The sequence below is a fragment of the Fusarium fujikuroi genome, chromosome FFUJ_chr02 (genome assembly GCF_900079805.1).
Source record: "Fusarium fujikuroi IMI 58289 draft genome, chromosome FFUJ_chr02".
Classification (NCBI taxonomy): Eukaryota; Fungi; Ascomycota; class Sordariomycetes; order Hypocreales; family Nectriaceae; genus Fusarium; species Fusarium fujikuroi.
Genome location: NC_036623.1, coordinates 402,657 through 428,098, shown reverse-complemented (window position 1 = coordinate 428,098; position 25,442 = coordinate 402,657). Strand labels below are relative to the sequence as shown.

The 25,442-nt window shown below is 46.8% G+C and overlaps 7 protein-coding genes; 5 read left to right on the top strand and 2 right to left on the bottom strand.

The window, feature by feature from the left end:
* Positions 1 to 1,076: 1,076 nt before the first annotated feature.
* Positions 1,077 to 2,887, top strand: FFUJ_05177 (related to hexose transporter protein; the record flags this gene model as incomplete). XM_023571448.1 has 5 exons in its annotated part: positions 1,077 to 1,272; positions 1,328 to 1,537; positions 1,588 to 2,439; positions 2,486 to 2,716; positions 2,769 to 2,887. 5 exons carry the CDS (start codon positions 1,077 to 1,079, stop codon positions 2,885 to 2,887), a joined length of 1,608 nt encoding a protein of 535 aa, XP_023425752.1.
* A 404-nt stretch (positions 2,888 to 3,291) lies between these two features.
* Positions 3,292 to 4,965, bottom strand: FFUJ_05178 (related to general amidase; the record flags this gene model as incomplete). The annotated part of the gene is made up of 1 exon (XM_023571447.1): positions 3,292 to 4,965. The coding sequence occupies one exon, from the start codon at positions 4,963 to 4,965 to the stop codon at positions 3,292 to 3,294; it is 1,674 nt and encodes a 557-aa protein (XP_023425751.1).
* Positions 4,966 to 5,701: 736 nt separating this feature from the next.
* On the top strand, positions 5,702 to 7,210 carry FFUJ_05179 (uncharacterized protein; the record flags this gene model as incomplete). XM_023571446.1 has 2 exons in its annotated part: positions 5,702 to 6,150; positions 6,238 to 7,210. The coding sequence occupies 2 exons, from the start codon at positions 5,702 to 5,704 to the stop codon at positions 7,208 to 7,210; spliced, it is 1,422 nt and encodes a 473-aa protein (XP_023425750.1).
* A 1,072-nt stretch (positions 7,211 to 8,282) lies between these two features.
* FFUJ_05180 (uncharacterized protein) lies at positions 8,283 to 10,004 on the top strand (the record flags this gene model as incomplete). The annotated part of the gene is made up of 1 exon (XM_023571445.1): positions 8,283 to 10,004. One exon carries the CDS (start codon positions 8,283 to 8,285, stop codon positions 10,002 to 10,004), a length of 1,722 nt encoding a protein of 573 aa, XP_023425749.1.
* Positions 10,005 to 17,562: 7,558 nt separating this feature from the next.
* Positions 17,563 to 20,118, top strand: FFUJ_05181 (related to interferon-regulated resistance GTP-binding protein; the record flags this gene model as incomplete). The annotated part of the gene is made up of 1 exon (XM_023571444.1): positions 17,563 to 20,118. The coding sequence occupies one exon, from the start codon at positions 17,563 to 17,565 to the stop codon at positions 20,116 to 20,118; it is 2,556 nt and encodes an 851-aa protein (XP_023425748.1).
* Positions 20,119 to 20,483: 365 nt separating this feature from the next.
* On the bottom strand, positions 20,484 to 21,665 carry FFUJ_05182 (uncharacterized protein; the record flags this gene model as incomplete). XM_023571443.1 has 3 exons in its annotated part: positions 20,484 to 20,604; positions 20,673 to 20,954; positions 21,010 to 21,665. The coding sequence occupies 3 exons, from the start codon at positions 21,663 to 21,665 to the stop codon at positions 20,484 to 20,486; spliced, it is 1,059 nt and encodes a 352-aa protein (XP_023425747.1).
* Positions 21,666 to 21,952: 287 nt separating this feature from the next.
* On the top strand, positions 21,953 to 24,844 carry FFUJ_05183 (related to PNG1-protein with de-N-glycosylation function (N-glycanase); the record flags this gene model as incomplete). XM_023571442.1 has 2 exons in its annotated part: positions 21,953 to 24,380; positions 24,456 to 24,844. 2 exons carry the CDS (start codon positions 21,953 to 21,955, stop codon positions 24,842 to 24,844), a joined length of 2,817 nt encoding a protein of 938 aa, XP_023425746.1.
* Between the last annotated feature and the right edge of the window lie 598 nt (positions 24,845 to 25,442).

Here is a 25,442-nt window from a genome sequence, read left to right as displayed (position 1 = left end):
CCTCCGGGTGTTTAGCCTGAAAAGCCGGTTCCAGGTGAACGGTTGATGAGCTGAAAGACAGGGGGGAGAAGCCATTGACAATCCCGGTGCAACCCTCTTCTCCAAAATGTTAGAGGGGAAATGAAACTAACATCTCTTGCTAGACGCTTATGCTTGTTCTTGTCTTCGAGAATTATTCCATGAGGTCTGGGGAAGAGGATTGTGGGTGAGATGAGGTGAAACGGAGCTGACATATAGACGACGCTGAATGGCTGGCTATATTCACTTGCCGAGGCCGTTTACCGTGTTTATATCAGCCCAGTATTAAACTTAGTCATGAAAGACATGATTCGAGTCTCAGCCAGTCGGCCTACACCCTTGTCTCCATAACTCAGCATCTCTTCACTCAAATGGACGGGAAATTGCAGAACCGCCCCCCACCCAAACCCCATGGTCTACCCCAAAAATGCTAGGCAGCTCGTTCAAGCTCGTATGCCTGACCCCGCAAAATTTGCGGTAGGCAGTCATGTGTTTTAGATCTGGCATATGTCTAGTACAAAGATAGAAAACGATCAGCGCTTTAAGCATAAGCTAGCCCACCATCAGCCGGTCCGTTTAACCGCAAAGTTGGACCGAGAGCAGCACCTCGGCTCGAGAATCCGTTTGGATACAATAGAGAGGAGACATAATTCTGGGGGGACTGTCAACCTGAGCTAGGCCGGGGTTGGGATGCATGCGAGCGAATCGTCGGTCCCTGTGTGGTCGGCCGCTGACGGGAATGTCACGTCGTGATGCAACATGGACAGCGGTCGAACCAAGTATTTTGCGGAGACTCCACGCTTCCCCAGACAAACTCCATAATTAGCCTATATACGGAGAATTCGGTTAAGCTACCTCTAGGTTCATAGCTGCTCTGTCTCTCTATCTTATCTACGCGCACACGCGGGGGAGAAGCTCATGTATAATATGATCTGCAATGCCCCATTGAAATTCTCTTTTTCGTTTCCCATCTCTCAAGCTTGGTTTCTTCTACTACTCTGGAGACGGGCCCATTGTACAAAACCACTCGACAAGGTTAGAAGAGCCAATCCGCCAACATGGTCAACGTTGGTAGCGCCGCGGACCCCATCGTCACTCGCCTCGTCGAGGAGGATAAGACGCCATGGTACAAGAAGCCCAATCTGCGTATCATGTACGTCTGGTTGTTCTTCTGCTGTATGGGTGTTGAGATGACTTCTGGTTTCGACTCGCAACTCATCAACACGCTCCAGTACTCTCAGAACTTCCACCACTGTACGAATATCTACAAAATCTAGGGAGAATTGCTTGAGCTGACGGGTTTTTATAGATCTCGGTGACGGACGAAAGAATGCAGAAGGCAAGTGGGCCATCGAGCCCGGTCTGCTCGGCTTTGTCAACTCTTCCTACCAGCTCGGCTCTATCTTTGCGGTCCCATTTGCGCCTTGGTTTGCTCAGCGATTCGGTCGAAGATGGTCGATTATGCTTGGTTCTCTCATCATGGTTGGCGGTGCTATCATCCAGGGATTCGCCCAGCACGGTATGAAACCTCTGTTCCATCCAATATTCGATTCACTGACGAGTTCTCAGTTGGCATGTACATCGTTGCCCGTATGATTCTCGGAGCTGGAATTCTCTTCTGTATTATCTCTGGTGCTGCCCTCATTGGTGAACTGGGATATCCCAAGGAGCGGGCTGTCCTCACATCTCTGTTCAACTCATCCTACTACATCGGTCAGATTCTCGCCTCTGCTATCGCTCTGGGCACTACTCCCATCACGACCAACTGGTCATGGCGTCTGCCCTCTCTTCTGCAGATCGTCCCCTCGCTTATCCAGATCTCCACCGTCTTTCTCCTTCCCGAGTCTCCTCGTTTCCTCGTCTCCAAAGACCGCGAAGAGGAAGCCGCCCAGATCCTCATCAAGTACCACGCCGAAGGCGATGCCACCTCCCAGCTCGTTCAGGCCGAAATCGTTCAGATCCGAGAGACCATCAAGGCCGAGATGGAAGCCTCCAAGCAGTCCTGGTTCGAGGTTATCCGCACCGCCGGTATGCGTCGTCGATTCGTTGTCACCATCTTTATCGGCCTCTTCACCCAGCTTTCCGGCAACACTCTTCTCAGCTACTATTCCGGTGTTCTTTTCGGCATGATGGGTTTCACCGACGACTACACAAAGACTCGAATCAACCTCGCCTATGCTTGCTGGAGTTTTCTCAATGCTACTATCATTGCTTTGATCGTCACTCGCTTCAAGCGTCGACACATGTACATGCTTTCCGCTACTCTCATGCTATGTGCCTTCATCGGCATGACCGTATCTCTTGAGAGAATTCAAGCTATCCCCGAGGGCCAGAAGAATAATGCTCCTGGTATTGCCGCACTGTTTTGGTACTTTGCTTACTCGCCAACCTACGCCATCGGAAACAACGCTCTCACATACAGTAAGTCATCAGCCACCATTTCAAAGTCCAATCTAACAATTTGCAGCCTACCTGGTTGAACTTTGGCCCTACGCGATGCGAAGCCGTGGTATCGGTGTTCAGCAGATCTTCGGAAAGCTGGCCGGTTTCTTCTCCACCAATGTCAACTCCATTGCTCTCGATGCCATCAAGTGGCGATACCTGGCTATTTACTGTGGTTGGATTTTCTTCGAGTTCTGCATCATCTACCTTCTCTATCCCGAGACCAGTGGCCGAACCCTCGAGGAACTTGCATTCCGTATGTTGTCTCCCTCCCATGGCTCTAGTTGCGAAATTCTAACAGATCATAGTTTTCGAGGACGAGGAACTCAAGGAGAGAACCGTGGCTGCTGTCGAGAAGCAGATCCACTTTGGAGACTCAAAGGCAGACGAACAGCAGACTCAAGTGCAAACCCGCGAGGTTGTCTAAATGGTTACTATATTGAAAGGAAGAGACGGCTTTGGTCTCGATACTTGTTAGCGTTATCAGGACTCTCGTTCATGAATTTCACACTAAATTGCGACTCCATGTTTTGGTCAGCAACAGCGATTGAATCCGTCAAAAAGTTCACTCCTAAAATCAATGCGATAGCTGAGTGAGTTGGGGTATAAAACGTCAGAACAACTTGAGCTCCAGCACAGATTATCGAACAAGGGTGGGTCCTAAGTGTCTTTACCAGTGATAACAGATGATTATATTCCGAACGGAGTGAAAGTCTTGATACTAGTTTATTCCGTTGTGGCTAAGGTCTTCCTTCGGAACCTTGAGCAGATTCTTTCAGCTATAAGCAACTAGAAAGATAAAACTCCTGTTCCGTTTACTCTTTGCAAGACTCATTCAAGTCCCAGAGCTTCTTGGAGAAGCTTCAACGCTCCGAACAGCTGATTATCATGATACCTCCTCCCCACAAGCTGAAGGCTAATAGGTGCCCTTTTGAAGTTTCCACTCTCCCATAGATCCTTCACGTGAGCGCACTCAGGACCTAACGGCTTATAATCCGCATCGTATTCCTCACCCTCCTCGACCTTGAGCCCCGTAGGGAACACCAGGCCAGGGCAGTCGAGATAGTTCCACAGAGCTGTATACATAAGATAGAAATTTGTGTCATGAGTCGTAGCTGACCCGACACCAGTGGGACAAAGAATAATGTCGACATCCTGACGCTCCCAGTCCTCTGCAAAGGAATGTCGGAAGTCGAGGCATGCCTTACGTACGTAAGCCATTTCAGCGGCAGTCAGCATGCCCTTGGGAGCAGCGGTCTTCCAGATCCATTCGGTCAGAGGATAGATCGGCTCGCCTGTTGCGAGAATAGCATCACGACTTGGAATGCCACCGTCAGGGGAGTATGCTTGCCTGATTTCGCCCCACGCTTGCTTCACGCCATAAGGCAGGAATGGCTTGACTTCGATAAGCCCTGATAGTCGAGAGTCTGATAGAATGGTACTGGCCCATGATAGGGCACGCTTGAGTGGTGGTTGGGGCTGAATGAAGCCATCGTGTGTCATGATGCCAACTTTGAGCGGGCGGCCAAGGGTCAAGCCTAGCTGGGTTGACAAGCCAGTCCAAGTCGTGGGAACCAAAGTCAGATCTCTGATATGCGGCTTGGTAGCAAGCTGAATACGCATGAATAGGTCCATATCCCGTGCAGATCGACACATGGGACCAGCGTTGGCCAAGACAGTGAGCTCAGCTACCATAGGCCCGTGTACCAAGTCTCTTGTTGACAGGATGCCACTCGTTGGCTTGTATCCATAGATACCGTTGAACGCAGAAGGGATTCTTATACTGCCACCAATGTCGGTTCCAATACCGAGGACGGAGCCCTTTATAGCAATCAAGGCGCCTTCACCACCGCTGGAACCTCCAGATGTCAAGGTGGTGTTGTGTGGGTTCAAAGCTCGTCCCCAAGGGGAGTCACTTTCGCCATGCATGAGGGCCTGAGGTTGGTTTGTCTTACAGTAGAAGACGGCGCCGGCCTGGCGAAGAACCGCCGGAAGGGGAGAGTCGCGCTGATCGTATTCAGCCGTAGCCAGAATACCCAACGAAGCGAACGTTCCAGCCAAGGGAATATGGTCCTTGATACTGACAGGCACACCGTGGAGCGGGCCTATGGTGGTGCCATGCTCTGCTAGATACTCATCCAGCTTTGTAGCCTGCTGGATAGCCTCATCATAAAACCACTGGGTAAGACAGCAGGTAAGCTGGTGGGCGATAATAGCACGCTTGCAAAAGGCTCTCGCAACAACCACAGAAGTATACTTGCGTCTGGCGATAGCCTCAGCAAGGCCAGTTGCATCATAGTCTTCGGTAATGGATACTTCCTCGTCCGTGAGGAGACCACAGGTAGAAGGGACCTTGGTGACATCGAGAGGGGTGTCTTTGAAGAATTCGGGACCCAGACAGAAGTCTGCGGGTACTTTATCGGAGAGTGCTTTGAGAACAGATGCACGCTTGGCCTCATGCTCTGGGGTGCCTTTGGGCACGGGCACAGGGTTGTTGACTTGCATGGCGATTGATCAGGTTAATAATTGGAGCTTTGGAGAATAATTTAATGATGGATGGAACATAGATAGAGAAAATGCGAGTAATAAGGCCCTCTTTATAGTCGTGTGCGATCCTAGCCGGAACCCAGGAGGGCTCTCCACAAGTTGAACCGAAGACATCGTGCCCTGTGAGACTGTCTATCAACCATCAGGAAATACCGATGAGTGGAGAATTGATAGGCAGGGAGTGAATAACCCAATCAAACATATTTACGACCTGTTGGTGATGTGCAGGTAACGATGGGGGGGTAAGTCATTACCGAGGCTTGTAATCCTCAACATAGACGTAACCACCATCTCCAAGATTGTCTAGACATCGACCTACTGAACCAATCATATGCTTTTGCGATAAATGCACGAACTAAACTAGCGTGAGCGAATGAAGCGTATCATTCTAAGCTTCATGCTTCACTAGTGTACTTCCCCGCAAACTTGCTTGGGGAACGGTATGCACCATGATAGCTTATCTTGAGCTGGGGCACTTGGCCCTTGGGCCTGGACCTTGTCAAACCTTTAAATGGGTGATCAAGTGATAGAGATAACCAATTCCATCGTGTGCAGGAAGGACAAACCATTGACTGTCTCTCTCTTACAATCACACACACGACTTCATACATCCCTGGCATATATCTCACGACAATCCACCACAGCGTCGTAAAACGCCTCACTTCAGCCAATTGGCCCAGGCTCATAATCCATCATGGTCACAAGTCTTCAAAAGCCCAAGTTGCGTGCCAAGACGGGCTGTCTTCCATGCCGACGACACCGCATCAAGTGCGACGAGCAAATTCCCGTCTGCCGAGCCTGTCATTCCTCACGAGTCCCGCGGCATTGTCAATGGCCTGTGGACAAAGACCTTGTCGACCGCCGCTTCCGATCATGTAAGCTTCGCGAGGCTGTAAAGGCTCGTCATCATCAACCGGTGCTCTCGCCGTCAGCAGTGGCATCGCAGCTTCTGCTGGCCGACTGTGTCGTGGCTCGTAAGCGGGAACAGTGTGACATCGAATGGACACTCTTCCGCGAGTTTCGCCGTGGGGGAACACCACTTCTTTTACTACCGCATTGCAGCTCCGTCTTCTACAAGACCTGGCATGTAGCTATACGCGCTATCATGGTGTCGCGCAAGAGTCTGTCGCCTGCTCTCATGGCGTGTGCTACGTCCTTCGTTTCGGTCAGGGGGGGGCCTCCGGGCATGTATCAGGTCTCTCATCAATACTATACCGACTCGTTGTCCAGGCTCGCAGACTCGCTCTGTCAAAGCTCACCAGAGAATGACGACGATATACTTATCACCATTGTGCTTTTGTACGCTTTCAACTTCATATCTGGCTCTTCCTCATGGGACGATCAACCTCAACACGTCAGTGCTGCCTTCAAGATTATCCTTTCCCGGGTACTCAACGTTAGAAACGCTGGCTTGTCGGCCTTTCTCCGTCTGTCACTCGAGAGTGTCCTGTATCAGGTCTTCCTATTAAACAATGGTCTTTGGTCTAGCGCGACTAGCTACGTGTCCCTCCAACCGTCAAACTCGGGGTTTTGGGCTCGCTTTGAGAAACTTCTAGAGCATCCTGACAATATGGATTTTGACCTTTTGACCTTTAATAGCCCCGTCCTCGGTATGCCCCTGGCCGTGATGCGACTCGCCACGTTTCTCGGCCACCTTTGTCTTGGAAGAGAATCCGCATCCATGGAAGATCTGTTAAAGCTTCAGGCCGAGGTCACAGCCTGTGAAGATTTTGCCCGACAGGCTGCGAAACAAATTGATGGTTCCAACACACTGAACCGAGATGCACACTGCTTATACGTCCTGGTCGCTTCCATTCTGATGCAACACCTCATAACTTTTGGCCCAAACACAGGGTTTCCTAGGGTATCTCCCACAGACAGTTGGCAAGCTTGTGCAGCACTTCAAATCCTGTCCAGACGTGCTGGTGATCATAGCTGGTCCGAGTGTTTCATCGGGACCTGGCCTGTATATGCTCTTGGGTTCTTGCTATCGAACGGCAAGGATAGAGTTATTGTGTGTCGCGACATGCAAAGTCGACGGGAGCTCACAGGCTTCTGGATAGTGAAGCGCTTTCAAGAAGACTTGGATAGGTCCTGGGCTGGGTTGGAGGCAGACTCACCTTCGGAATCGGTCAACTACAGTGTCCCAGACACAACTGGTACCGCCTGCATTCAGCCTCCCATTTCAATCATAGCATTTTGAAGCAAAGCTGTAGTGGAGAGTGACGTGAAAACGAGTGAGCCGCAACTTTGGGCGGCGTATCTTTAATGCGCCTGAGGCTTTCTATTATGGGTTCGGGGGGATTCTTTTTGGCAAAGTCTACATGACGTTTGTTGTACTGACTCTACAGCACTTTTAGTGATCAGTAATTGATCATCCGTGTTGAAACATAGGTTCTTGTAAGTCACTCACCCATCCATCCCATATGATACTCAGTGACCAACTTAAACATCCCACTGGGTTTAGTAAGCAGTAGCCATATTGCTATCAGAATCATAAATTTTTCAATTCAAAGGATTGTGTAAGTTTTGTCAAATCCGGGCATGGTAAGCCTCTTTCCACTCCCACCTGGTCCTGCAAAACCTAATAGCCTTCAAAGTTCACGACCCTTCATTCTTCTCGTCTTTCGAAAGAATAATAGATTGGTCTCAGTCTTTTCGTCCCTTGGGACAACTTAAAAGTTTTCTTTCCTCTCCAGACACATTCTTGCGGCATCGCCGATCTACTGGCCATCATGAGTCTTGATACCCTGCCCCGCGAGCTTCTCGCCAAAGTCGTCTCGCTTGATTCTGGCTTGTCAAGGCGAGATCTCAAGTCACTTAGACTAACCTGCCGCCATCTAATTACCGAACCCTCGCGCATCCTTTTCTATCAAGTTCGGATTTCTCCTCTTCTTCAAGATTTTCAGCACTTCTTTGACTTTTCAATGTCTCCTCTTGCCTCCCTGGTTCGAGTTCTCGTCTGGGAAGAGCTTGCGTTTGACACTACGCACTTCGAATATCCTTTTTGGAAGCCCTCGGTACTTTATAGAAGTGAAATGGAAAAAATGAATGACAGTGATGAGAACAGACATTTCTTCAACCGGCTTGGCAGGCTCGCGCAACTTTTGGGTGGCTCCTAGTATAACTCGGGTTTTCCACGTCAGTCGGACCCTTTAACTACGAATATGGTATATGATAAGGGACAGGCAATTCCAAAATTAAACTCTCCGGATGAATTTGTATCTGCGGTCCGCAACAACGTGCCTAATCTACATACCCTGGTCTCAAGGCCCATGGATGGCCAGCGGCGCCTTGGGCACCCTTCCTCGGGTCTCTCCATAACCGTCAGCAACCTCAGGAATCTTGTGCAGAGACTTACGGCAGATCTAAGAGAGAACATTGGCTTTACGGATTACTTCATTCCGCTACTCGAATCTTTGGCAAGTCAGGCGGCCAATGCTGAAGCGCCAACAAACAAGATTACCCATCTGTTCTACTCAGCTGAGGGCCTTAATGCCCATTCACCTTTCTTCCGAATGGAGGCTTCTTTGGAGTGCAATATTCTCGAGAATCTTGTTCACTTGGATCTCTGTCTCTGCAGTGAAGATGGCGACAGTCAAGCTTTCGAAGGGTTTACAGTTTGCCTTGCGAATGCCAGAAGCTTGGGGAGCTTGAAAATATGCATGGATAAAGATCCCTTCATGTCCACATTTGGAGTCATTCCCACGCTGCCCAAACTTGTTATTGTGGAGTTCGTGGAAGTGAAAAGTATTGGAAACCCCAAGGGTGCCTGGATCTCCCAGACTGTCGCTTTCATTCGGCGCCACGCGAAGACACTGAAAAGGTTGTATTTCACCTCCGCGACAGTCGGTCGTTCATTTCTTACCGATCTCTCACGCTTGGATTCGTTGTACTTGGATACGTTCGTTATCTCGTCAGGAGACGACACCGACAACGACGGCGATGACTATGGCGAGGACTGCGACGATGACTACTACAGCGACAGCGACTCCGTGTTGTCCGGTGTGAAAAGGCATGAGCGTATGAATGAACAGATAGTTCTTGCTTACGTCAACCGAGCGGAAGACCCCGATCGGAAAATTCCACTGCCATCTTATATAGGTCAAAAGACGCAGATATCTACACACTCCCTAGTCTTCGACACAACTACCTGCCAGCTTTCAGCCTTCCATGCTACGCGGGACAACCTCTGGCAAAAGAGGGGATATGATTTGAAGGATATCAAAGCTTTGGATTCTGCTACCTTAGAACGAAGGGACGAACATGGGATCGCCCATAGTCTTGGGCCCCGAAGGATCTACCATATCGAGACGGGTTTATGGGTTGACTCGGACGAAGTTTTCTACGACCCCGTCACTGATGAAGAGGTTGATGAACCTTTTTCAAACCGAGAAATGCCCAAAGACGACTCCTGGACTGTCCAAGGACAACATACGTGGGATTCAGAAATGGGTCTCTGGAGAGATGGACGAGGAAAGCTTAAGAAGTTCGCAGCTGAAATGGAACTTCCAGAAAGACCAAACGTCCCCGTCGAAGACCAAGACTCTGATTTCCACATCGATATGCAGCCTTTCTACGACAGAGAAGAAGACGAATATCTCCTCAGAATCGAAAACTCACCGCGGTGGGATTGGGGACGAGACGCAAACGGCCAGGTTTGGTACTGGGAAGTAAATGGTACAGCTGGTCACGCAACCGAGACTTGGCTCTTCGAGCACAACGGAGAGTTTGTGTATGGCCATGAACCGCTGGACTTTTGGGATGATTGGTACGATGAACCTGGGGATAAGGCTGAGTCGACACCCTACGGCTGGAATCTATACACTTTTCTCGCGAGTAATAGGCTTGGCAGTGAGATTCCGCAGCGGAGCACATGCAAGCCCTTACGTCTTTATTGTAAGAAAGATGACCCGATGTACGGCAATAATGACCTTTTTCGTCATCTTCCGAAGCCAATGGACTATGAGGTGTGGTCCGACGAGCAATGGCCCTAGGCTGTACAGATAAATCCAGTTTCATTATAGGCTTCGCCTTTTTTGTATACCCTTTTCAAATCCTCTTGAACTGCTAAGAGATAGGCTTTGATAAAGTTATGTCTATTAGATAATCTTTCTATAAACAAATCTATACAGCAATGCCTAACTGTTGTCTCAAGTTTTGACCATTTACGTTTCTAGCCGATACAGGTCTAGGGTGAGTAGATGTGTTCATGAAACAAACAACAAAGTCAATAAACGAAATAGGAAGTAAACACATAAGTAAATAAAACTTGGTTGCTATTTGTTTTTCTCTTATAGTTATAATAAACAGACTGAAATATTATATATAAGAGTTGCTATATTAAATGCTTAATCTTCTTCCTTAAGGGAATACCGGTTCTACTTATAGAAGTGAAAGTGGGATGGAATAATGTTTATCTGCATTGGCTGGAGATGGCCGTTATGATATTTGTTTGCTATATTATGCGATAGCTATGTATATGTTGTTCTTTGATAATATACCCTTCCTTCTGTTAGAAAGTGTAATTAATTCCTTTGTTTAATTAATCTTATAATATCCCTCTTTTATTGGTAAGTAATATCTATATGCCTTACTTAACGGCAATCGGGCCAATTACGAGATTTCCCTTTGTTGTATAGTGGCCTTACCTTTACCTGTTTGTTAATGTTATGGCTGTATGTCCCTGCAATTAAGCGCGACTGTGTATTATATGTTATTTGTGGTATTGGATGAGATCTGCTTATGATAGGCATGTGATTAATTACGTGATATAATATCTGTTGCTTGGCTGGATGAATTCCTGTGCTGATGGCAACCTTGTTGTGCTCTGTTTAACACTCCTCCTTAAGCTGATGGATCTGTTGTGGGTTATTAAGCTTGTATCTCTTTATGTTGAGAAGGGAGATGAACTTCTTATGCTGCGGCTTGGCGAGTGGCTTTGTTAGCCTATTAGCTGCCATTTTGTCTGTGGTTGCGTATTTTACTTTGATCTGCCCTTCCGTAATGGCTTTATGTATGTGATGATACTTAATATGGATTTGCTTGGTGCAGGCGTGGAATTCTGCGTTATATGCTAGTTTGATTGCATTTTGATTGTTATAAAAGATTGTGATTGGCCTATTAATGGGCCGGCCGAGTTCCTTTATGAATCCTTGTATTTAAATGGCTTTGTATGTGGCCATGGATAGGGCGTAGTATTTGGCCTTGGTTGTTGATTTGGTAATTGTCTTTTGCTTTTGTGATGCCTATGAGATTGGGCCTTTATATATAAAGAAGATGTAGCTAGCAGTCGATCTTCCGGTATCTGGATCTCCTGTGTAGTCGGAATCGGTATAGCTGTGAATTCTGTAACTGTTACTAAACTGTTTTTCAGTTAGTTTGTCATAGTGAATGCCTAGATTATAATATTTGTGAAGGTATTGAGCGATTTGTTTGGCGCGGGTAAAGTGATTTGTGGTTAGATTTGCAATGAATCGAGCCTATAATCCGTTTATAAATGCGATATTTGGTTGTGTTTGCGTTGAAAGATAGTTTATTTTGCTGATAAAATAGGTAAATGGCGTATATACTTTGTTATTAGTTAGTTTGGATGAGGTCTTTGCGATTGGATATAATCCTGCATTTATTGGTATGCCGACTGGCCTGCATGCTTTAAGTCCGGTTGTTATGAGGATATTATTGATGTATGCTCCTTGTGAAATAGAGATGCCTGTATTGGTTTTTTGAATTGTAATGCTGAGGAAATGATTAGGGAATCCTCCCTTTTTGAGTTTAAGAGTGTTTTCTATTGAGTCATGGAGTTCATTAGTGCTTTTCTTAGAATCGGTAAGTGAGAGAATGTTATTAATATATGTTGCCATAACCTAATCCTTTTCCTTTCTGATATATACTGATGTGTCTGTTTTGAGCTGCTTGAAGCTAATGTTGCCCATTTCTTTGTTGAATTTGAGCTGCTATTATCTTCTGGATTGCTTTAATCTATATAATGCCTTGTTCAGTAATATAACTGTATTTTTGAACTAGCCAAGTTTCTCGGCCTATGCCTTGCCTTTTGGTGACTTTATAAACTCAGCTAGCATCGGGAACTGCTTGATATAAATGAGCTTGTTTAGGCTGCTATTAAGATAGGCTACCATGATATCTGCCTGTGACAGATCTTTCTCTTCTTGGACTGAAATGTAGATTATAATCCTCCAGGATGTAGGTCTGACTGTTAAGGAGAATGTCTTATTAAAGTTAATGCCTTCTTTTTGTTGGAATCCTCTTATAACCAGGCATATCTTGCGTTTGATGATCTGACTGTACTTGTTATGTTTATAGCGCGTGACCTATTTTGTGGTTAATAGTTGATAACCTTTTAGGAGTTCTGCTTTGTTTATAAAACGGATTGCATCCTTCTTGAATAAGTTGATAAGCTTGTTAATTGTTGTATCCCACTAGAGCTTGCCGTTAGGTTACTTAAGAGCAGTATTAAGAGTCAGGGGATCAGGAAACTTATAGCTTTGCGTGGCCATGCCGAGTGTAAAGTTATCCTTTTTGCATTAGAATGCTCCTTTGGGACGTGATCTCTTGATCTTGTTACTGTGCTTGTGCCCGCTCTGCTTATAAAATATGACGTAAGAAGTGCGATGAATCTTTTTTGTTGCTGGATTGTAGACTTTGTAAATGAATTGTCCGTTAAATCCGATTAAGATTCCTTCCTATGTGCGTGGCGTTAGCTTATCTGATATTACGCGATCCTCTGGCTTGATGTTAATGAAATATTTTGTGCCGATTGCTTGCAGATGTGAGATATCCGGTTTGTTGTCTTCTGGTTTAAGATCGTTCTAAAATGCCTTATGTGGAGTTATCTAGATATCTTTGTTATTTATTTGGATCTTTGTTGCTGTGACGTTTGCGATGTTAATTGCAGATAATAATACCTCCCCCTAAAGCTCTGAAGGGATGTTAGGATTGTCAACCATGATTGCGCGGCCTTTTTTAAGAATGATTCGGTTGGCCTGCTTATAAAATCCTGCTTGCTTGTGACCGCGAGGGGGAGTGGTCTTATAATGAATTCTGATGTTTCTTGTGAATTCTTAAATTGGATAGTTGCGGAATTCTCTCCCTGCATTTTTGTGAAGAATGATAGGATACTTTCTAGTCTGCAGGTGCCACTGTGTAATAGTTGTTCGTATGAAGGGTAAAGTACTATCTTTAGTTAAAAGCGTGCCACCTTTCTTAAAGCAGGACTTATCATCAGTTATCAGGCAGAGATACTGTATCTTTGAACTTATTAGAGGTTTAAAGAAGTAGAGATCAACATGTATGCGATTGAGGGCCCGATTAGACTGAGGTTGAATGGTCTTAGGTATGAATCTGATGCTCTTGGCTAATTTATATATATTATATGGATCGATCTGGGGTTGCTTTATATTACCTATGCCTTTTATGTACTTTGCTGTGTATGCTATATTCTTGTAGCTTGTATGCGTAAGTTGCCGATACTAAAGTTAAGTATCTTCTACATAGCTTAAAGTATTTATTGCTATGGGACTGGCTTTGGATTGCAGACTTCCCTTAACTTTGAGAAGGAATCTGCGAGCGGGAATATTTAGCTTGGCAATTTTGCGATTGTGTGTATCGAAGATGTTATTTCTGATCATATAATCGCCATTATGATATATTCTTTTGCCTGAAAATATGTTTAATGGGAACGTCTTAATTAGCAATGCGGCTTTTAGCTTTATGTTAACTGGCTTTCTCTCGACCAGGATCTGTATGTGAGCTTGCCTGATTGCAGTTAGGTGTACGATGCCTCTGCCGGTGGTGATTAGAAACTTGCGATTAAGCGGCTTCTACCTTCTGTTATAGAACCACTTTGTGTTGTTAACGGTATGTATGTCGGCACTGGTGTCCTAGAGCTATCAGTTGTGGCGCGTGTTAGATTCTGCGCTTAAAGACTGAATGATATAAATTAAGACTTCTCCTTTATTAGTATCTTCCCTATCTAATACAGGGCTGGATGAGTTAGGAGGCTGGGTTATCGCTGAAGATGCGCGCTTAATGCCTGAGTTCGGGTTAGAGAGGGATATTATATCCCGATATCTCTGCTTAGTCAGGTTTTAAGGCTTGATTGGATCTTTAATAGATCCTCCAAGCTTGTAATTAGGTAAATCAGGATCTTTGAATGTATTGTTATTGCCTTTGTCTATATAGAACTCCTTAAAGTTATTAGGGTTTATAATTCTATTAACAGGATTAGGCGATAAATTACATTCTGGCATATTAATATTATATAGATTAACTATATTGTCTACTGCCTTTATTATATCTTCCTTTAGATTATTATATGTATTAAGGTACTTTTACTCCTTATGACCTCTTGTACATATAAATACATCAGTGTTGCACATTTGTTGGTCAGTATTTGCGCTTGTGAAGTTATTCTCGGCGAATTCTTGGTAGATTTACTCAAGCTCCTTAAGCATATACTGCTTTATGTATACAGTAAAGAAGGTAGGTTTATTGAGGAGGTTGTCAGGAGTAGGCTTAGTTTCTGCTTCCTGTATATTCGACTTGGTCTCCTTCTCCTTCTATTTGGGTTTGCCGTGCTTCTTTTAATATTCTGCTTCTTTATGTCTCTTCTTCTTGCAGTGATTGCACGTGATATTGGACTTTGCAGATTTATTTTGTTATTTATTGGGTGAGTTTTGGCTGCCTGAGGAGTTAGAGTTTTGTTTCTTTGATTTCTCCTTGCTTTTCTTTTTGCTTTGCAGCTTGGATTGGAGCTGCATTTTATTTATATACTGCGCAAAATCCTTAAGATAATTATGCAGATTGTAATTAAGAAGTCCCTTGTGGTGAAGTTAATGGATTTAGTGAAACCAGTTTTCTCTAATTAGGAGTATAGCTTGTAAAAGATAGTATAAGAGAATATTGTCTGGCAGTATGCCTCCTGCTTCTATGTAGGAAAAGATAATTGACTGGAACTTTTTGATAAAGGTAGGCATGTAGGTCTAGCTTCTGATATTAAGTGTATTAAATTTAGCTAGTATATTATCTTTGCATAGCGCGAGGGATCCAGAAAATCGTTCTTTAAGGCGCTTGAACGCGGTTAATCTGCAGCTGCTTTATCAAACGATACTAAGAGCCTCTCCTTTATACGTTATAATGATTGCATTAAGCAGAGATACTTCTCTATAAGCAGTAAGGCTAAAGTCGATTTCCTAGCCGGTGCTCGTAAGAGCGTTTTTAATTGCCAATTTCCAGATCGGCCATTGTTTAGCCTTTTCGAGATATTGGTCTTTGTTGATTGGAATCTTAAAATCTTTAAGGTTAATAATTTCTTTGTATTCCTTCGTTTTAAGATTATATTTATCTATTAAAGTCTGCTTTTGCTGTTTGGTCTGAGAGATGACGGGAATGGAATTAAATAGTGATGTCTATCGTAATGGCCCTTAGGGGTATGCAGAATCCTGTTAAGACTTAATGGGGGGTGCAGACTGTTGTGAAGGAGTTATAAATATAGGGTCATCTGTTATTCATAACTGTATAGGTCGTTTAAGAGGGATTCTCTGTTGTGTATATGATGTTGTTATATAAGGCGGTCTTTCAAAACGCGCCTAATGCTAGGGACCACTTAGTCCTGCGCCTGTCTTGTATTCCTGCTAATGATGATAAAAGTCTCTAAGGACCTGAGATATAGCTAAGTTAAATCTTTTATCTCTGGTGTCTAGGTGCTTAGGCAAGCTTGATATATTAGGCGGTCTGAGATCCTCTTTTGCAATTATTAAAGGAAAGTTGGTCTAAGGAGGATCAGGGTGCTTAAGTTATATTACCTTACTTTTAGCATAAATACTCTTATAAGGGGTAGGAACTTAACGAAACTAGGCCTTTATAGATAATATACTAGCCGCAGCAGCTGGTGTAAAAGGTTAGAAGGTGCTAGGGATAGGTGCCTTGCCCTTTCTTAAATCAGAAGGCTTGGCAGGGGACTGTTTATTAACCATAATATTAATCATGCAGTCTAGTATTATACTAACAGGTATTAAAGTCTAAAGCTAATATACTGCAGTCTTATTAACGTGGCTAAGGGTAATGAACTGTCTTAATTATAAAGACTAAGTGTTAAATAAAGCAGTCCGGGCTTATAACCTATAAAATAAACAATAAAGTCAATAAATAAAATAGGAAGTAAATACATAAGTAAATAAAACTTAGTTACTATTTGTTTTTCTCTTATGGTTATAATGAATAGACTGAAATGTTATATATAAGAGTTGCTATATTAAATACTTAACCTTCTTCCTTAAGGGAATACCGGTCCTACTTATAGAAGTAAAAGTAGGATAGAATAATATTTATCTGTATTAGCTAGAGATAGCCATTATAATATTTATTTACTATATTATATAATAGCTATATATATATTATTCTTTAATAATATACCCTTCCTTCTATCAGAAGGTATAATTAATTCTTTTATTTAATTAATCTTATAATATCCCTCTTTTATTAGTAAGTAATATCTATATACCCTACTTAATAGCAATCAGGCCAATTATAAGATTTCCCTTTATTATATAGCGGCCTTACCTTTACCTGTTTATTAACGTTATAGCTGTATGTCCCTGCAATTAAGCGTAACTATATATCATATGTCACTTATGGCATTGGATGAGATCCGCTTGTGACAGACACGTGACTAATCACATGACATAACATCTGTTGCTCGGCCGGATGAATCCCCATGCCGACGGCAACCTTGTTGTGCTCCGTTCAACAGTGTTATACACGCGGTTGGCTACGTCACCCATCATGAGTATGACTGTCAGTCTAATCCAAGGTCAAACAGAACCGACGCCAGATCTAGGCAGCAGGGAAAAAATCCATAGAATAATAGCAAACGAATTTGTCTTAGCAAGTCTGTTAACAGATGGAGAGTGGAAAACATTAACACTTCTCATCTGCGGCGTAATCGAGGCGTCGTACTCTGGATGCCAAGACTTTCACATGCACAGCCACAGTCGAGTACGCCACATGCCACACATCAGTCAATTCTCGGGGGGGGGCAATAAAACTCAAGACATCTGCTGAATTCTAAGTAATAAACACTTTGGCAGAATTAATACGTGTTCTATCTAGAATTATTAACGATTCGAGGACCTTGGAATAAGCATTTCCAGCAAGCTGCCTCAATATCAGAAACTTCTCTGTACAATACGACATAAGGCTTGGTGAATATCAGGGAGAAAATAAACTGGTCACTAAGCACATTACGTGCCACCCAAATAACCAAAGTTATTTTATCACTTAGACTTGTAGGGATGTCTCTGTTGAGGGTGGCGCAGTAGGTATGACGCTAGCGCACGCTGGGCATCATTTGGTCGCCTCCAGGCCTGAAAGACGCTTGGCAGCCGCGCAACCTTAACCATCCTGTCACAGAGGCAGCCAAGAAAGAGCGAACTAGAGCCCGAGCGCCATAACTTATAAATGACGAAACCCTTGGCTCGAAATCTTCCCTTTTCAACCCCCTCTTATTCTGCTTCTGTTATACAAAAATAATAAAAGATGCGCCCTTCGCTCGAATCGTCGCTGGGCGATCAGGGCCTTGCTACTGAGCAACGAAGCCTGCTAGACCTTATCGACAAGCTCCAATTCGCACAGCTCGATGATGTCAAACTACCCCAAATCGTCGTCGTCGGCGATCAATCCGCTGGTAAGAGCTCGGTTCTCGAGGCTCTCACCGGCACACCGTTTCCTCGCGACGCCGGCGCCTGTACACGCTTTGCGACAGAGATTCGCTTGCGACGAGCGAAGGAGACAAAACTAAAGGTTTCCATCATCCCCGACAAGACACGACCTTACAATGACCAAGCTCGCCTGCTGCAATGGGGCGGTGATGTCACCGGTGACACACCCTTTGATGCCATGATGCGCGATGCTACAGAGTTGATCGCTCCCAAGAGTATTCCTGGTCGCTTTGCCGCTCGCGATATCCTCGTCGTCGAGAAGGAGGGCCCCGACATGCCACTCTTGACTCTGGTCGATCTTCCCGGTCTTGTCCGTGTCGCCAACCGCGATCAATCCGAGTCTGACATCCAAACCATCGAAGCCCTCTCCGATCGATACATGAAGAGCTCTCGAACTATTATTCTTGCTGTTATCGGCGGAAACAACGATTATGTTCAGGCTCCTATCCTCAAGAAGGCCCGCTACTTTGATCCCAAGGGATCACGCACAATCGGTGTCCTCACCAAGCCCGATATGACCGAACGTATTGGCCTTGAGGAAAAGTTCATCGAGCTCGTTACCAACAAGGACCAAGAGAACAACTTCAAGCTCGGCTGGTATGTCCTGCTCAACCCTGGACCAGGCGAGCAATGGCAGACTCCCGAGGACCGCGCCAAACGGGAAGCCGAGTTCTTCTCCCGTGGAAAATGGGCAACTCTTCCACCAGAGATGTGGGGTATTGGCGCTCTCCGCGCAAAGCTGAGCACTCAGCTCCAGCGACATATCGGCAAGCATGTCAAGACTCTTCGCCGCCAGATCCAGCAAGCCTTGGAAGGCTGCGAGAGCCAGCTCAAGGCCATGGGTGTTGGCAAAGATACCCCAGAGGAGATGCGTTTCCAGATGGGCGAGCTCTTCACAGCATCCAACAACCTCGTCACTCCTGCGGTGAACGGTAACTACAAGAACCCTTTTGGTGAGAGATTCTTTGCCAGACAGTCAAGCCCCAAGGGTACCCCATCACAGAAGCTCCGAGCTCGCATTCGTGACGAGAGTGAGCGCTTCGCTCGAAGGTTCCGACAGCACGGTCGTAAGGTCACGTTCCAGAAGAGCCAGCCTCCTGCCACAAATGGTGTCAACGGTACGAATGGTGCTGCTGAAGGCAATGGCCTTCCCACGCCAGGCACCGTTGGGGATCGCTCGAAGAAGGATTTTGCCGAGTTTGAAGTTGAACCTCTTCTCCGACAGATCCGGGGTAATGAACTTCCCCTCGACTCCAACCCCCGAGCCCCTTATATCCTCTTCCAGGACTACTCCAGAAACTGGCCTGTTCTTGCACAAGAATACAAGGACAATGTCGGTGTTATCTGCAACGAGTTCCTTGCGGATGTCATTGATCACGTCTGGCCCATGCGCATGCGTGACCCTCTTCGCATGCACTTCCTCGAGCTCAGAATGAAGGACCTCGTCGAAAGCGCCGACACCGAGCTTGGTCGTCTAACGGACGATATGGAACTCGAGATCCAGCCTTTTGACCCCGAGTATGAGGAGCGTCTTCGAAAGTGGCGTGCCGAAGCTACTGAGAACGGCGGAACCTACACAGAGGCCGAAGAGGTCTTGGAGAAGATGCTTATTTATTACGACCTCACTGCACGCATATTTACACGTAATGTCATTACTCAGGTCGTCGAACGGCACCTACTGCTTGGCATGCTGCGACTGTTTAATCCTATTGAGATTCTTCGCATGCAAGATACCACCATCGAGGCTATTGCTGCCGAGAACAAGGAGACCCGTGAGCGCCGCAAGGCTCTCCAACTGCAGAAGAAGGCTATTGAGGAAGCTAGAAACATCTGCGCCAGCCTTGCTATGCGAAGCGAATTACGAGCTTACGAGGATGATGACGACGATGCAGAAACGGATGACGAAGAGCAGACGCCTCGAGAGGTAAGCCGTCGTCAGGTTGGAGCGCCTCAGAATGGAGTACCCCAGAACGTTGCACCTCAAGGTGGTCTTCTCCAGACACAACCGGCCCCTCAATCAAGCCGTAACGACTCCACGCGACGAAACCGCGATAGTCGGGACGAGCGTACTGAACGTGAGGAGCAGCGAGCAAGCCGACCTCCCATCCCGACTCAGGACTCCTACCAGAATGGCCCTTACCAGGCCAACCGTGACTGGGAGCCAGTCTATCATCCTCAGCAACAGGCATCTGCACCAGGTCATGCACCCCCACCGCCACCTCCTCGTCCCTCAAAGGTAGGCCTTGGAGAGACAGAGTCTTACTATGACAATGCGCGTCGCCAGGACTCCTACACTGAGAGTCCCGGACGAGGCGATGGTCGCCGGGAGGGCGCGAGGCATAGACTTGTGAACGCTATGCGAATGGGAAACTAAGACTTTATTACTAGAAGAGACGGATTAGATGATACGCGGCGTTGGGAAGGGACTTTTGATATCCTTGTGTAACGATGCGTTTATGGTTGGGTTATTGTCGGGTTTCGATAGATAGAATACCAAGAATGATACATTTATAGCCTAGCTTTTATGACCCTAAACTTATGTGCCCAACTCAAGCTACGTAAAGATCCTCTAACTCTGTTCTCGATTTACTTAGTCATAATGGGTCATATCAGTCTGTACCGAATAACATTGACAAGTGATTCAATATGCCTGCGTCTTTTCATTGTTCTCACACATACATCCCTTCGGAGCTTGTGGCTCTTGGCTCGTGGACAGTAGGATCTACCCTTACCTGACATTCATGTTGACCCATCGAGACCTTTGAAGGAGGCATACACTTGTAAAGCACCTTCAATACTCTGCACCAAGCCAAAGAATATCGTCAACACAAGAACGAGGACGGCTACCCAGAATGTGTACCTGTTGATAAGACCGGTATTAGCGGATGACAATGTGCGTTCGGAAGATCTGCTATCGAAGAGCGGTACCATTGGACGCCGTTCCGCCTATCATGCCACCATTGGGATAACGATTTCGGCTGTGCTTCGTCAAAGACCTGCTTCAACACGACAAGACGATCATTCCAGAATCTAAACTTTTCAGTTTGCCGATGGTCCGTCTTTAGTTGTCCACACTGGATGGCTCGTCTGTCAATGTCGGCGTCTAACTTGGAGAACCACTTCCGTGTTTCCACGTCTGAGGATGGGAAGAGGAGTGCTAATGTCTGCAGTGTCTCATCTGCGAGACCTTTGGGCAGTAGGGAGTCGGCACTGCCATGATAAGTCAGCGGCCTCACACAACAAGTGGTCTTCAAGAATGGTGAACCTTTGTTGTTGGACATGTAGGAACGAAGCATGATGGAAGACGTGCACACGGCGATCGTCATCTGTCAGTCGGAGATGATCCACCAAGTTATCGGTCCAAACGATATCCAGCCCTGCGATACGGCACAGGTTGCGCGCAGTGAATATCTTCTCCATCTTGGCATTCTCCTTGGCCAGCTGGGGAGCTCCTGGATCAAAGTAGGTTGAAACAAAGCTCTCGAGGGACCCATGACTCCAACGAAGATGGCTTCGGCCAGAGAAGCCGTACGTGAAACTGCAGAAGCTTATCATCAAAAGCAGACTGGCAGCCAAATCAATCGAGTTGTCGAGCATCTCGTCTTCGTTATCGTGAAGTGCTGTGAGTTTCTCTCGCAGCTCCTCCTTGATGTCATGGCGCAGCATCCCGCGCTTGAGTTTGCGAATGCAGTCGACCACATCACGGTGCGATCGCAGAGCCACGTATCGCCCTCCATTGTGGAGAGCCCTGGTGCATTCTTTGTTGTAGTATGTCCAAAAAGACTGCAGGTCAAAGTCCACGCTGTTGAGGCGCTGGTTTTGGTGCTGCAAGACCCAGTATTCGCTGGCTATTGTTGTTTTGGTAAGTTGCTGCAGCGGGAGATCCAGCAGGCTCGAATCGAGCTCCGTCTTGTCTGCCATAATCGCGGTTTTAGTCGCCTTTCAGTCTATTTGGTACACACGAAAGATCACGATCCAGCGACGCTGATGGAGGATAAGGCGGATGAGGCAGCCAGCCCTGTTTAGGTGCATGAAACTGCATCTGTCATTGGCGGATGATCTGCCTCATCAGCGCGACGAGGCCTCTGAGCACAGCCCCCAATTACTGCGGCTGAATTGTCTTCATCAGCATCTAGAGCCTCACTTGTAATGACTTGAGAAACCACATTCCTAATGAATTGAGAAAGATACCAAAAAAACGCTGAAACATGCCACTGGAAATCGTGACCTCCCCTCTGCGGTCCTGGGAGAGCGGCATCGCCATACTTAGTGGCAGGTCGGCAACGAGGCGTCTCGCATGGCCAGAACCAGAGCTGTCTATCGGCCGCTGCATCGGCAAGGTCGGCAAGGAGCTATGTTGGGTGGCCAAAGGCCCGGCGAGAGACGCATTTGCGGCGCTGGCTCCAAAGATCAAAGCTTACCTTGAGAGGTCGGTCGAGCCAGTATCGAGCTGGGTTACATGGTCGATGTATATGTTTGGTAAGTCGGAGAACAGTGCCAGCCCAGCCATCCTGTTTTGCTGCGAAGTCGTTGCGCATCGCAAACAGGTGAGAAATGCAATTAAAGACAGCGGCATTCTCGACGAGTTCCCCGGTGTCAAGACGGCACACATGTCTCGACCGCCCGACTTCAATCAGCTCGTTCAGTTGGCAGACGATGACAAGACGTTGCCATTTGATCATCGGCCTATCCTTGCATCCCTTGAGAGCAACCCATGCGGGATGTCGTTGTTCGTTGAATCAAGCACAGATGACGGAATTTGTTACAAACAAGCGACCATCGGTGGCATTGTCCAGCTGTCGGATAAATTCTACTACACCACGGCAGGTCATGTGCTCAGCTTCGACACGGCCCCGAGCTACACCGAGGACGAAGTCAGTGACGACGAATTTGAGATTGACGACGATGATGATGAGTTGAGCGAACTGGACGATGTGGCATCGACGGCTTATGAGAAAACATGGTTGGCACAAGCCAACGACGCCGCCATGAGCCCGCCGTACACAAGCTCTACTGAGAGCAAGATGGTCCAGGCACCATTCTCGTCGTGCATACAAGACATGCAAGCAACACAGGAGGGATCGCAATGCATGAGCCCTCGGGTTTTCGAGAAAGGACCTTCACTGAGCACTTTCTTGCCTCCAGAGCGTCTGGGACACGTCTATCTGTCCTCCCTCGACGAACCACCGTCTGGTCTTGACTACGCCTTGATCGAGGTGACCAGGCCTGCTCACTGCGTTGCGAACAAAATTTCCCTTTCCTCCTTTTCTGCAAAGGGCGAGGCCAAGATCCAGCGCGTGATCACAGACGGCCCAAAGGACGTCAAGATCTTGACCTCAACCTCGAGAGGAACACTTGCAGGAGTCATGTCAGGCACTCCCCTGTACACTCGACTCCCCAGCAGCAGCATGTACCAGGAGGTATACAACGTCCTCTTGGACTCGCGGTTGGAGGCCGGGGACTGTGGCTCCTGGGTCATTGACGCCGAGTCTGGGAACTTGTACGGGCACATTGTGGCCGGATCCCCTGATTCGGGCGCTGCGATCGTGATACCCTTCTCACGTGTATTCGAAGACATAGAAGCGCGAGTGAAGCATCCCCCTCATCTACCCCTCACTGAAGCTGCATCACTATACGATTTTGATAAGAAACTAGACCTTGCTACGCATCTGCAACACACAAAGTCCGTCACGGCATCCTCTTCTACACCATCATCGGAGCACGTCCAAGAGTGGATCCGCGACTTGGGAAGTCGATTTGAGAACCAGTGGCGGATCAAACTGCTCGATGAGCTGAAACTATCACGGACTGGCCGTCGCCAGGCTACTATTGCACAAGCAGCTTCAACCACTGAAGGTGGATCAACTTCGCTCTATAGTCCGCCTGGAGAGCAAGAGTCGTGCCTGGAGTACACTGCAACTGACACAGGGAAAGCATTACTGCTGCCACCTCGAAACCGGAGAGTGGTGTGGACACCACTGTTCCCCCAGTTTCCGAGTGCAAACGACTTGAAGTCCCAAAAGTTCCGTAACCTTCTAAAGTCCCTCTCCTTAACCCCAAAGAAGTACGAGAACCCAGGATTACTTGACGAGGCTCTGGCCAGCATCCCGCTAGAGAGACTCTACGGCGAAGCTGAAGAAGAGAGCATGATATTCCAGGCCCAAGCAGAATCATATGGCGATGGACGGCAGCCTGAGTGGGGATACAGTGACTGCATCATCCGCGCAATGTTGCAATGGTTCAAACGCTCGTTTTTCACTTGGGTGAACAATCCACCATGCCCAACATGTTCGTCTCCAACGACTATGATGGGGCTCAGTACGCCACACCCGGAAGAGTCAGCCTGCGGGGCTTTGCGTGTCGAGCTCTACAAATGCTCAAGGGAAGACTGCGGAGCATACGAGCGATTTCCCCGATATGGAGACGTTTGGAGATTACTACAGACCAGAAGAGGGCGAGTTGGTGAGTGGGTGAACTGCTTCACGATGCTTTGCCGGGCCATGGGCGCCAGAGCGCGGTGGGTATGGATCGCTGAAGACCACCTTTGGACCGAGGTATACTCGGAATACAGGAAGAGATGGGTTCACGTTGATCCATGCGAGGGTGTTTTTGATCGTCCAAAACTATACAGCGAAGGTAAGTCATTGCACTCGAGATTCTCTCAAGCATTGCCCGCCATCCCAAGAAACAGCACTGACTTTTCATAACTAGGCTGGAATAGAAAAATGTCATATATTATAGCGTTCTCTATCGAAGGCGCTACGGATGTCACGCGACGGTATGTTCGCAAGCTGGAGCATGCGGCGGACCGAAACCGTTGTCCAGAGGCCGTCCTTCTGTACGTTATGAATGAAATAAAAGGCCTCTGCCGCCAGAATATGAGTGAGGAGGAAAAGATCCGACTGGAAGAGGAGGACAGGTGCGAACAGCGGGAACTCAATGACTACATTGTTTCAAGTGTCACAGCCGACTTCATGGCCACGGGATGTGCTAATGTTGAGGGTTCGTCACAATTGATCAAGTCGCCGGGAAAGGCGGCGAAGCGCAGTCCGAAGCAGAGGAGTGGAGGAGTAGAAGAGGGATCTTTGGTTATCCCTTAGGTTGACAAATCCTCAAGTACGATCTATTGTTTGTCCATACATACTGAGTCTTAGAGGCATACAATCAAGCACGTCACTCTAGCAGAAGCATATTACATAGTCGTCCTATCTTAATCTAGCACTTGATATCCCCTAGGCTTTAGATAATTTATAGAAATTTGAAGTTACAATAGCTAGGCAGAGAGCAAGAATGATTCATATATACCCTAACCTTTAGGACCCTAAACTCGTGCTGCCCAACGTAAGTTATATAATCATCTCCCATTGCCCTAAACTTATCAAGATATTTGCGATTTAGAAAAGAGTTTTTGAGTTCTCTTGACTGCATGTTCCTTCGTCTAAATTGTGATACAACGTGAAAAAAATAGAGATGAAGATGATGATTTTGGTCTTGTCTCATAATTAACTCCGCGATGTGGCAGAGGCGCGTGAGCCAGGCATTGCTTTTCCATACGTCCCTATCTTCGTATCTTATTCGTCAGTGTAGTCGTTAGAGTGTCGCTCATCTTTAAACTTACTGTCGGTGCAGTGCTTGATTGGCCTTGCAGTCTCGCTGTTCATCATGCAAGTCGATGTTCCTATCTATTGCTCGGCTACC